This window comes from Taudactylus pleione, unplaced genomic scaffold, assembly GCF_031769625.1.
Source record: "Taudactylus pleione unplaced genomic scaffold, aTauple2 ptg000055l, whole genome shotgun sequence".
NCBI classification, from domain to species: Eukaryota; Metazoa; Chordata; class Amphibia; order Anura; family Myobatrachidae; genus Taudactylus; species Taudactylus pleione.
The window spans coordinates 199,882-213,912 of record NW_028284457.1 but is presented as its reverse complement, the minus strand read 5'-3'; the positions used below and the strand labels follow the sequence as shown (position 1 = coordinate 213,912).

The 14,031-nt window shown below is 36.5% G+C and overlaps 1 protein-coding gene across 1 annotated transcript in view; it reads right to left on the bottom strand.

Moving 5' to 3' along the window:
* Positions 1-7,830, bottom strand: part of TSPAN5 (tetraspanin 5) — a 139,297-nt gene extending 131,467 nt beyond the window's left edge. Inside the window, exon 1 of the mRNA XM_088464421.1 lies at positions 7,247-7,830. Within this exon, the coding sequence (XP_088320547.1) occupies positions 7,247-7,327 (81 nt within the window). The 5' untranslated portion in view covers positions 7,328-7,830. The remainder of the gene's footprint in view (positions 1-7,246) is intronic.
* Positions 7,831-14,031: the final 6,201 nt, after the last annotated feature.

Sequence of the window (14,031 nt, the reverse complement as noted above, 5' to 3'; positions counted from 1 at the left end):
TGCCGCCTCTTGGCTGTGTGGGGGCACCTCTGGCTCTACCACGAAAGGAATGTGGCACAAGAAAGGAATGACACAAAGGTCCAGTGTAAGATCTTCTGGCAGCCAGTGCAGTTGACGGGAGGAAGGAAGACTTACCCCCTGTGGCTTGGGATTTCCATTTGTCTAATTCCACCCCGTACAGCATGTCACCAGTGAATGGTAGACCCTCCACCGCACGCTTGGATTCTGCGTCCACTTGCCAAGCGCGCAACCAGAGGGCTCTGTGGCCCGAAATCGCAGAAGCAGATATGCGAGCACTAATCTAACTGATATCTTTTGAAGCTTCTCCCAGGTAAACTGCAGACTCACGTATGTGTTCTGCTAGTAGACGTAACTCTGCTCTGGAAGTACTGGAGTCCAAACCTGAAGTCAACTGGTCAGCCCAGCAAACCACAGCCTTGTTCACCCAAGAAGTAACAAGTGTGGGCCTAAGTTGAGCAGCCGCTGCAGTATAAATAGATCTTAGCGTTGTCTCCAACTTACGATCCGAAGGATCTTTTAGTACTGTAGCTCCCGGTACTGGTAGTCTCAAGGTGGCCATGCACTGGACCATTTTTAACACGATTTTGGCAGTTTATACAGGTTGGACAGATCAATCGTTTGAAAATAGTTGCATTTTGAGTCTTCTGTGACCTCGATGCGCGTCCCCGCCGTCTTCTAGTTGGATCGCAGATCAGATGGTTTTGCAGAGAGATCTCCACTGATTGTGTACGATGTGATACACTTCTATGCATCTTATCCTATGATCTTAATGATCAATCATACACCATTTGACCACATCTTATGAAGAATTTCAAGGATTCGTACAACTGATCTTACCAACCTTGAATCTCACCGTGTATGGGGGCCTTTAGAGAGACGGGAGACAGATGCATCTACTGGAGGGGGTGTTTCCCACTTCTCCATCATGGATGATGGAAAAGGGTAGCTAGACTGAAACCGGCGCGGAATTTGGAACCGTTTATCTGGTTGTTTCCAGGCCACTAAGAGCTGCTGTTGAAGTTGCTGTGAGAACGGGAAAACCGCCGAGCTCTTAGGTTGTTCATGAAATAATTCACACTCCTGGGATGCAGGAATTATATCCTCAGGTAAATTCAGAGTCTTTCTGACCGCCAAAATTAGAGATTTCACCCCGGGAGAGGTAGACTAACTCCTGAGGGGCACAGTCCTGTAAAGCTTCCTCCAATTCACCTTCTTCGGTATCCTCCGTAGCGAGGAATTCTTCGTCCGACTCCTCTGACTGGAGAACAGTTGATGGAGGATGCTTTTGTGTCTTTGGTAGGAAGTGGAGGGTGCAGATGCCGCTGTACCCATAACCTGTACCAGGGTGTCTAGAGACTTGGTTAATCCAGCCACCCAGGGAGGTTGAGACTTACGCGCCTCAGCTAACTCTGATGTTAAGTCTGACATAACTCCTACCAGGTCAGCGGCCCATGGAGGAGCAGGTGAGGCAGTAATAGTCATAGATTGATCTATTGCTATACACATAACGTGGACCCAGAGGCATGCGGCTTGGTTAGTTTGTTGTTACACCTAGAACAGACAAACATTTAGTGAGAAGCCATAGTTCTGTTTGGCATGTATACACACAGTCACCACACAGAGGGACAGAGTATAAACATAGTAAAGAAACAGAAGGCTGGTTTGGGACACAGAGGAGGAGACACACACCACTCTCTTCCCACAGATCAGATTCCCTGCACCTACACCCCAGTGAATTACTCACAGTCTCTGAACCAGGGATGTAGTCAGGTCAGCCTTCTGTGTAACTTGCAGCTGCACCTTTGCCAAGGATCCTGTCAAAACTGCACACTTCCTGGTTGAAGGAGAGATGCAGCATTAGCAACAAGCAATAAAAAATGGCAGCCACGCTGTTTTACACAGCCGCTTGCCACTTAGAGGAGAGAGCCCGCGCTGCCTAAGCTCTGCCCCCTTTTTGTATGCCCCGAGAAGCTCCGAATATGGTTCTGTGGCCATTTCCTCCCCCTCCGCACTACTCCGCGTGTATCAGCGGGGAGAGGGAGAAGCAGGAAGCCACGCTGTAGTGCTAGTCTCCTAACCCAACGCAGGCACTTCTTACCAAGTGCTGAGATAGTGCTGGGCAGCGGGGCGGGAGCCAGGGGATGTGCAGCGCTGATACTCACTGCGGGTCCCCGTTGAAGTCTCTCTCGGTAGTCGGCTTCAGCACTCTCTTCTTCTTTGAGATGTGCTGTGGCGATAAGGAGCTGTCAGTGCTTTTAGTTTAAGCACTGTGCACTCCTACCTGCTTCTAATAAGTACAGGGCGCCAGGTACCCGGACCCACCTTTAAAGAGGTGGCAAAAGGTACCAAATAAGTGTAAAAAAAAGATGTAATAAAATAATAAAAGCTATAAAAATTAGTAAGTATTGCTGGAACACATAAGATAGTGACCAGCTCCGATGGCACATTTTCTAAACTGAGGGCTGATGGGGCATAGAGGGGGAGGAGCTTCACACTTCTAAATTATTTAAAGTGCTAGCTCCAGTTATCCATGCCTCTATACCCCAGCGTAAGCACCTCCAGTGTCTCCTAGTGGATGAAAAAGAATTATAGGTATAGATAAAATCTCAAATCCTCAAGGGTTCTTAGCAATCTGTAAATGAAACAAAAAGAGGTGCTTCATAGTGTAAAACAGATTCATCTTATGGAATACCAGAAATAAAATAAGACTTGCTTATCAATTTGTTGTAAAAATTGTCCAAGGATCAAAATAAACAATTATTTGCAACATTTATTTGAACTTTGGTCCATTACAATGAATTGTTGAGCAAGTTTAAAACTACTATTGACCTAAACATGAATTCAGAACAGTCAGGACAACATTAAGAACAGTAAAATAGGAGCTTTAATCATGAAAAATACGCAGAAAACGTATGGCTTCAATAAGCTTTCCCATATCAAAAAAACACATAGTTTGGGAATAATAAAGTGTAACATAACCACTAATTACTCAAAAAAAAACATTTTATGTGGCTGTTCTGACCATCTGAGCCAGGGACTACATTTTAGAGTGTTGAGGAAAGTACCAGAAAGTCCAGCATGGCTTGGTCGTATAGTAAGCTATAATCATAGAATCTTTGATCAAAACATATTTTTAAGCACTTAAAACTATACAGTAAATAAACTTCAGAAACCACAACTTCTTTCAGACCACTACTGTCACATGTGGAGCTGGTCTTCCCTGAGTTGTTACCGCCCAAGGAGCCATAAAGTCTGCAGCCAAGATGAACATGCAGTATTCTCCTAGGTGTAACATGCAGAACCCAGATTTATTACTATAAGATCATACTGATCTGCCAGTGCTTATAAATCTTTGTATTAGGCTACTGACTTTTCTGAAAGTCTTTTTCAGTGCATAACTATAAAAATAGCTAAGCAATCATTTTCACATTTTAGCCTTATATTTGGAGCTACAGAGCTTGCAATCACTCAGGCAGACACTGGGCACTCTTTATAGAGTATTCAAGTTAATTCTTCCTGCAATGTCTGTCTGCCTTATTGTGCCATATAGTGTGCTGGCAACTACAGGATGAAAAGCACAAGTATCTAGCCAAGCAGAGGAGCTGGCACTGTTTCTTAGTGTACGCAACCTGAAACAATACGGATATTTTTTTTTCTTTACTAAACTGTTTAATGGCATCTAGACAATTATATACATACTGTATACAACTGGAATAAGGATGAGAAGACATACTGAGGCACATGGTGCCACACCTATCTCTGGCATTGATGATATCAATACATTTTGTTTTTGTTATGGCTCAGCTTTAACTTGACAGATTGAGAGTAAACAAACTGTAGGTTATTTCTAGGAGTCCGCACTACAAAATGAGGCAGTTTTTATGACGATCGGTTCAGTAGTTATTGCACCTACTTATTGTAAAGAAGCATTGGGGGCAATAGTGAGAGGTACAGTGAGGACCTCTCCGCAGGTCTGCTCTGTGTAAGCTATTTTTTGCGATTTGTAAAATAGGTCTTGTACAGTTACACTATATAATACATGTTCAGAGTTCATTGTGTGGAGAGATTTTATATATGAAATCTGCAATTTCTTCAGATAAACAAAAATAAGTCATCTCTGCAGAAAAGACAAGTGCACAGCCACCTGATATGTGAAGGAAAGAAACGTATAGAAAATTAACTTCAGTTAAAACTCTTTAAATATAGTTAGGATTTTTACCCTTTGTGTTCTCTTAGGGAAAAAGGTTTAGCTAATTGACAAAACTTTGTGTACACTGCCAGTCATCATATTATTCTACATATGATCCATTAGAGCAGGGGTTCCCATCCTCAAGGCACACTAAGGGCGGAATTCAATTGATTCCAGCCCCTATCGCGCCCGACGGAGCTATTCAATTCTTGCTCCTGTCGGGCGCGAACAGCTACCAGCGCTAGATTTCAACTCACAGCCCCAGGGGGATGAGAGCTGAAATGTGCGAAAAGTGACCTGTTTGGGCGCCCAAACATCACTTTTTGCGGTCGCGCCCAGCACTTTGGTCGGGTTTAGATGCTTTACACGGCTAAACCTGACCTCTATGGGCGCGATCAGCGCGAAAAACGGCATCAATTAAATAGCGGCCTGCGATCTCCTGTCACTTTAGACGGGAGATCCGGACCGCGTAATCAATTGAATTCCGCCCTAACAGTCCAGGTTTTGAGGATAGCCATACTTGAGCACAGGTGACTTAATTAGTACCTCAGTTATTTTGATTTAACCATCTGTGCTTTAGCATGGATATCACTAAAACCAGGACTGTTAGTGTGCCTTGAGGACCGAGGTTGGAAATCACTGCATTAGAGCGTCAAAACAGAGACTTCAAAATGTCCCTGTACCAAATGAAACATGCCATTCAGAAGTCTGCCTTTTTCATTTTGCCATATCAGAAGAATTTTCATTATCTTTGTAAGGGGTGACTGAGACAACCTCCACCACTGGCTCTAAAACCAATTTTGTATAAAGGGATTTTCACACTTCTTGGACACACGTCCTGGTGTGTTTCTATAGAAACCTATTATGTGACAAACTGCATAAAATCAGCAACAGAAAACGTATGCTGAATATTTCATTTGTGTCCATTTTATAGCTTGGGAGGAAATATAGGTAATGTCAATAATAAAAAATAATTTAAAGAGCCACCTATGTAACCTGCAAAAAATATTCTACCCAATTACCTGCCCTCACTGTTTACACAAACTTTACAGGTTTTCTCTTTTTACACTCAAATAACCCTCTGACCACAAACCAATATTGCTGTGTGACTGGAGCATACTGTATAACCTCAAAATCAATTTTTACACTTGAAATCTAGATGGACAAATATGCATTATGCGCACCTAGAGGGAGATGCCTTGAAGGGTGATAAAGTGGAGAGAGATAAAGTTCCAACCAATCAGCTCCAAACTGATAATTACAGCCTGTGTTTGAAAAATGCCATTTAGGAGCTGATTGGTTGGTACTTTATGACTCTCCACTTTATCACTCTCCAAGGCTTAGTGCATCTCCCGAAACCTCTTAATTAAACTCCCATTATCCACAGCACCCAGCTTGGCAACCACTGCAATAGGGACTTCCTTAATAAGGTAACAGACATGTAAAATGCAAGCTCAGTTACTTTTATAACATAATGATCCTTAAAGATTCTAAAATGGTTGCAGGAAAAATATCAGACACACACACACACACGACAGCATAAAATATAGTTTACAAGTTATATTATAGAAAAAAAAAAAGATTTGCGCACACAAAAAGTAAATAACTAGAATTTGTTTTATGACGTATTATGGTCTCCAAAGCTTAATATGGTATGTAGTCAGGAAGCCGGCGGTCTAAATGCCAACCACCGGCTTACCAACAGTGAAATACCAGCATGGGACTGATAGATGTCTAAATACCGACGCCTATCATTAGCCCCACGCCGAAATCCCGACACCCGGCCTACCGATCGTAGGTTAGGGATAACCTTTATACTTACCCTGTCGGGATCTCCATATGCCGGCCTTCTGGCATCTCTATTACATCCGCCGGGCTGACGTCCGGCGGTATAACATACTGATTCTGTTAATATATATGATTAAATTGTTATTTTTTTATCTCCATAAAACTCATATACCTAGGAGTCTATGTACTAAAAATCGCGGACCAGCCGCGATTATTATGTATCTAACTCGCTGGGGATATTTTCATTTTTAATAAAAATATCCCAGCTATGTACTACAGGGAACTCGCAGGTACAACAGTTGTGGTAACCGCTGTCCCCCGCGAGTTATATCCCGGGCATTTAGGAGAAGTCTTTCACGGAAGTGAAAGACTCCCCGGGGGAAGCCGACACTGCGCATAGTGTCAGCTTCTGGTACTCGAAAGATCTCTCTCCTGCCCCTGGAGCCTCCATAGGCTGACAGTAGTTTACATGATCTGAAGATGGTGTGAACTACTGGGGCTAAACTCCGTAAAGCTTTGCTTTTTGGAGTTTAGTACATAGGGGACAGATTGTAGTCCACATTGATAAAAATGGGGACTGCGATCTGCAGTGCTAATTAGCACTTTGCCTGAGATTTATGTGAAATCTCCTGCATTGTGCCATTAGTACATAGCAACAATACATAAAGTGTTTCTGCATAGTTTTATATAAAAAATCAGATTGATACATAGACAATAACAATGTCTATAACCAGGAACTGCCCCAGCTTCATGAGTGCCCCAGCAATTTTGTCCTGGAATTCAGTAAAAAGTCAGAAGCTAAAGAATTTCTGTTCCATAAACAGCAGGATACAGGTCCCTGCTCCCAGCCACAGGCAGGTGACAAGCAGTATGTGTACACACTCTCTCTGCCAATGCCCAGGCTTGGAAATAAGGATTCAAAGAGTATGGCTCATCCTGATGACGAAGTCTGATTATACCCAACACTGGGATGTGAGGTTTATGAACACAAATGTGAAGTTTAAAAAAAAAAAATGTACATATTTATTATCAATATTAGTTAGTTGTGATCCACATTTATCCTTACACCATTATTGCGCATATATAAACAACAGGCAGGGACCATACACATTTCATTAACTACAAAACATTCAGAAATGAACTACAAAGATCTGGTGATGTAATAATCCGCCTAATCCCAGTAACAATAATAAATAACACCAAATCAGGGAGGCTGCTACAGAACAGCACAGGGATACAGCCACTCACCCAGAAGATGACATTGAAGGCGAATATAAAATACTTGATGCAGCAGCTGACCTCGGGTCCTTTGTAATGCTTCCCGGACATTGTGCTGGTGCATGAAGCCAAGTCCCCGAGCTGTGTGCGGGGGAGCTCAGGACTCAGAGCCCGGGAGGGAGCCAGGTGTAGGCAGTGGTGCCAGGCCTGTAGCCTAGGGCCAGCAAGACACTGTATGTGAGTGTGTGACACTGTATACTGCCCTGCTGCCTCAGCCAGTGTGTGTGCAATGTGTGTCCTTCAGTTAGAGTCTCTGCAGCATGGTTGTTTCTTGCACTGAAGATCCGAGATACAAAATAATAAATTAATAGATCCGTTTGTGCATTTTACTGATACAGGGTGCATGTATTTACAGTGAGTGTATGAAGCAGCCCCGGCACAGTGCGTGTGTGTGAGGTAGCTGTCACAAATCTCAGCCATGCAAAGTGTGTCAGTGGATCTGAGATGTCCAATGGTAGTACATTCTATGCAGCTCCATCTAGGCTGATTACACCAGACGTACAGAATAACCCGGCTTCTCACAGAAGGCACTCCTTTAATCTGGTTATAGTACACACTCCTCCCTTCTCTGTGCTCCCCTCCTCCCGACATCACAGGATATGTTGCTGCTTCAAAATTACAGTGGGAGGTTCACTATATTGTATCCTCATGTGTTCTCTGTCTGACTATACTGCTACATGTTACTCAGTCAATAACAGCTTCCTTACACATATACAAGTTTTTACGAGGCTGAAGTTAACTCCTTATTCGGCCAGCTTCTTATTCACTTCTTATTCATTTTATGGCTTCTTATTCACTTCTTATTCATTTTCCAGCTTCTTATTCACCTCTTATTCATTTTACAGCTTCTTATTCATTTCCTATTCATTTTACAGCTTCTTATTCACTTCTTATTCATTTTACAGCTTCTTATTCACTTCTTATTCATTTTATGGCTTCTTATTCACTTCTTATTCATGTTCCAGCTTCTTATTCATTTCCTATTCATTTTACAGCTTCTTATTCATTTTACAGCTTCTTATTCATTTCCTATTCATTTTACAGCTTCTTATTCACTTCTTATTCATTTTACAGCTTCTTATTCACTTCTTATTCATTTTACAGCTTCTTATTCATTTCCTATTCATTTTACAGCTTCTTATTCACTTCTTATTCATTTTACAGCTTCTTCTTCACTTCTTATTCATTTTATGGCTTCTTATTCACTTCTTATTCATTTTCCGGCTTCTTATTCACTTCTTATTCATTTTACAGCTTCTTATTCATTTCCTATTCATTTTACAGCTTCTTATTCACTTCTTATTCATTTTACAGCTTCTTATTCATTTCCTATTCATTTTACAGCTTCTTATTCACTTCTTATTCATTTTACAGGTTCTTATTCACTTCTTATTCATTTTATGGCTTCTTATTCACTTCTTATTCATGTTCCAGCTTCTTATTCATTTCCTATTCATTTTACAGCTTCTTATTCACTTCTTATTCATTTTACAGCTTTTTATTCACTTCTTATTCATTTTATGGCTTCTTATTCACTTCTTATTCATTTTCCGGCTTCTTATTTACTTCTTATTCATTTTACAGCTTCTTATTCACTTCCTATTCATTTTACAGCTTCTGATTCATGTCCTATTCATTTTACAGCTTCTTATTCACTTCTTATTCATTTTACGGCTTCTTATTCACTTCTTATTCATTTTCCAGCTTCTAATTCATTTCCTATTCATTTTACAGCTTCTTATTCACTTCTTATTCATTTTACAGCGTCTTATTCGTTTCCTATTCATTTTACAGTTTCTTATTCACTTCTTATTCATTTTACAGCTTCTTATTCATTTCCTATTCATTTTACAGCTTCTTATTCATTTCTTATTCATTTTACAGCTTCTCATTCATTTCCTGTTCATTTTACAGCTTCTTATTCACTTCTTATTCATTTTGCAGCTTCTTATTCATTTCCTATTCATTTTACAGCTTCTTATTCACTTCTTATTCATTTTACAGCTTCTTATTCACTTCTTATTCATTTTCCGGCTTCTTATTCACTTCTTATTCATTTTACAGCTTCTTATTCATTTCCTATTCATTTTACAGCTTCTTATTCACTTCTTATTCATTTTACATCTTCTTATTCATTTCCTATTCATTTTACAGCTTCTTATTCACTACTTATTCATTTTACAGCTTCTTATTCATTTCCTATTCATTTTACAGCTTCTTATTCACTTCTTATTCATTTTACAGCTTCTTATTCACTTCTTATTCATTTTCCAGCTTCTTATTCATTTCCTATTCATTTTACAGCTTCTTATTCACTTCTTATTCATTTTCCAGCTTCTTATTCACTTCTTATTCATTTTATGGCTTCTTATTCACTTCTTATTCATTTTCCAGCTTCTTATTCATTTCCTATTCATTTTACAGCTTCTTATTCACTTCTTATTCATTTTCCAGCTTCTTATTCATTTCCTATTCATTTTACAGCTTCTTATTCACTTCTTATTCATTTTACAGCTTCTTATTCATTTCCTATTCATTTTACAGCTTCTTATTCACTTCTTATTCATTTTACAGCTTTTTATTCACTTCTTATTCATTTTATGGCTTCTTATTCACTTCTTATTCATTTTCCGGCTTCTTATTTACTTCTTATTCATTTTACAGCTTCTTATTCATTTCCTATTCATTTTACAGCTTCTGATTCATGTCCTATTCATTTTACAGCTTCTTATTCACTTCTTATTCATTTTACAGCTTCTTATTCACTTCTTATTCATTTTATGGCTTCTTATTCACTTCTTATTCATTTTCCAGCTTCTTATTTATTTCCTATTCATTTTACAGCTTCTTATTCACATCTTATTAATTTTACATCTTCTTATTCATTTTCTATTCATTTTACAGCTTCTTATTCACTTCTTATTCATTTTACAGCTTCTTATTCATTTCCTATTCATTTTACAGCTTCTTATTCACTTCTTATTCATTTTCCAGCTTCTTATTCATTTCCTATTCATTTTACAGCTTCTTATTCACTTCTTATTCATTTTACAGCTTCTTATTCACTTCTTATTCATTTTATGGCTTCTTATTCACTTCTTATTCATTTTACAGCATCTTATTCATTTGCTATTAATTTTACAGCTTCTTATTCACTTCTTATTCATTTTACAGCTTCTTATTCACTTCTTATTCATTTTACAGCTTCTTATTCATTTCCTATTCATTTTACAGCTTCTTATTCATTTCTTATTCATTTTCCAGCTTCTCATTCATTTCCTGTTCATTTTACAGCTTCTTATTCACTTCTTATTCATTTTGCAGCTTCTTATTCATTTCCTATTCATTTTGCAGCTTCTTATTCACTTCTTATTCATTTTACAGCTTCTTATTCACTTCTTATTCATTTTATGGCTTCTTATTCACTTCTTATTCATTTTCCGGCTTCTTATTCACTTCTTATTCATTTTACAGCTTCTTATTCATTTCCTATTCATTTTACAGCTTCTTATTCACTTCTTATTCATTTTACAGCTTCTTATTCATTTCCTATTCATTTTACAGCTTCTTATTCATTTCGTATTCATTTTACAGCTTCTTATTCACTTCTTATTCATTTTACAGCTTCTTTTTCACTTCTTATTCATTTTCCAGCTTCTTATTCATTTCCTATTCATTTTACAGCTTCTAATTCACTTCTTATTCATTTTACATCTTCTTATTCATTTCCTATTCATTTTACAGCTTCTTATTCACTACTTATTCATTTTACAGCTTCTTATTCATTTCCTATTCATTTTACAGCTTCATATTCACTTCTTATTCATTTTACAGCTTCTCATTCATTTCCTGTTCATTTTACAGCTTCTTATTCACTTCTTATTCATTTTGCAGCTTCTTATTCATTTCCTATTCATTTTACAGCTTCTTATTCACTTCTTATTCATTTTACAGCTTCTTATTCACTTCTTATTCATTTTCCGGCTTCTTATTCACTTCTTATTCATTTTACAGCTTCTTATTCATTTCCTATTCATTTTACAGCTTCTTATTCACTTCTTATTCATTTTACATCTTCTTATTCATTTCCTATTCATTTTACAGCTTCTTATTCACTACTTATTCATTTTACAGCTTCTTATTCATTTCCTATTCATTTTACAGCTTCTTATTCACTTCTTATTCATTTTACAGCTTCTTATTCACTTCTTATTCATTTTCCAGCTTCTTATTCATTTCCTATTCATTTTACAGCTTCTTATTCACTTCTTATTCATTTTCCAGCTTCTTATTCACTTCTTATTCATTTTATGGCTTCTTATTCACTTCTTATTCATTTTCCAGCTTCTTATTCATTTCCTATTCATTTTACAGCTTCTTATTCACTTCTTATTCATTTTCCAGCTTCTTATTCATTTCCTATTCATTTTACAGCTTCTTATTCACTTCTTATTCATTTTACAGCTTCTTATTCATTTCCTATTCATTTTACAGCTTCTTATTCACTTCTTATTCATTTTACAGCTTTTTATTCACTTCTTATTCATTTTATGGCTTCTTATTCACTTCTTATTCATTTTCCGGCTTCTTATTTACTTCTTATTCATTTTACAGCTTCTTATTCATTTCCTATTCATTTTACAGCTTCTGATTCATGTCCTATTCATTTTACAGCTTCTTATTCACTTCTTATTCATTTTACAGCTTCTTATTCACTTCTTATTCATTTTATGGCTTCTTATTCACTTCTTATTCATTTTCCAGCTTCTTATTTATTTCCTATTCATTTTACAGCTTCTTATTCACATCTTATTAATTTTACATCTTCTTATTCATTTTCTATTCATTTTACAGCTTCTTATTCACTTCTTATTCATTTTACAGCTTCTTATTCATTTCCTATTCATTTTACAGCTTCTTATTCACTTCTTATTCATTTTCCAGCTTCTTATTCATTTCCTATTCATTTTACAGCTTCTTATTCACTTCTTATTCATTTTACAGCTTCTTATTCACTTCTTATTCATTTTATGGCTTCTTATTCACTTCTTATTCATTTTACAGCATCTTATTCATTTGCTATTAATTTTACAGCTTCTTATTCACTTCTTATTCATTTTACAGCTTCTTATTCACTTCTTATTCATTTTACAGCTTCTTATTCATTTCCTATTCATTTTACAGCTTCTTATTCATTTCTTATTCATTTTCCAGCTTCTCATTCATTTCCTGTTCATTTTACAGCTTCTTATTCACTTCTTATTCATTTTGCAGCTTCTTATTCATTTCCTATTCATTTTCCAGCTTCTTATTCACTTCTTATTCATTTTACAGCTTCTTATTCACTTCTTATTCATTTTATGGCTTCTTATTCACTTCTTATTCATTTTCCGGCTTCTTATTCACTTCTTATTCATTTTACAGCTTCTTATTCATTTCCTATTCATTTTACAGCTTCTTATTCACTTCTTATTCATTTTACAGCTTCTTATTCATTTCCTATTCATTTTACAGCTTCTTATTCATTTCGTATTCATTTTACAGCTTCTTATTCACTTCTTATTCATTTTACAGCTTCTTTTTCACTTCTTATTCATTTTCCAGCTTCTTATTCATTTCCTATTCATTTTACAGCTTCTTATTCACTTCTTATTCATTTTACATCTTCTTATTCATTTCCTATTCATTTTACAGCTTCTTATTCACTACTTATTCATTTTACAGCTTCTTATTCATTTCCTATTCATTTTACAGCTTCATATTCACTTCTTATTCATTTTACAGCTTCTTATTCACTTCTTATTAATTTTACACTTCTTATTCATTACCTATGCATTTTACAGCTTCTTATTCACTTCTTATTCATTTTACAGCTTCTTATTCACTTCTTATTCATTTTATGGCTTCTTATTCACTTCTTATTCATTTTACAGCTTCTTATTCATTTCCTATTCATTTTACAGCTTCTTATTCACTTCTTATTCATTTTACAGCTTCTTATTCACTTCTTATTCATTTTATGGCTTCTTATTCACTTCTTATTCATTTTACAGCTTCTTATTCATTTCCTATTCATTTTACAGCTTCTTATTCACTTCTTATTCATTTTACAGCTTCTTATTCACTTCTTATTCATTTTATGGCTTCTTATTCACTTCTTATTCATGTTCCAGCTTCTTATTCATTTCCTATTCATTTTACAGCTTCTTATTCATTTTACAGCTTCTTATTCATTTCCTATTCATTTTACAGCTTCTTATTCACTTCTTATTCATTTTACAGCTTCTTATTCACTTCTTATTCATTTTACAGCTTCTTATTCATTTCCTATTCATTTTACAGCTTCTTATTCACTTCTTATTCATTTTACAGCTTCTTATTCATTTCCTATTCATTTTACAGCTTCTTATTCACTTCTTATTCATTTTACAGGTTCTTATTCACTTCTTATTCATTTTATGGCTTCTTATTCACTTCTTATTCATGTTCCAGCTTCTTATTCATTTCCTATTCATTTTACAGCTTCTTATTCACTTCTTATTCAGTTACAGCTTTTTATTCACTTCTTATTCATTTTATGGCTTCTTATTCACTTCTTATTCATTTTCCGGCTTCTTATTTACGTCTTATTCATTTTACAGCTTCTTATTCATTTCCTATTCATTTTACAGCTTCTGATTCATGTCCTATTCATTTTACAGCTTCTTATTCACTTCTTATTCATTTTACGGCTTCTTATTCACTTCTTATTCATT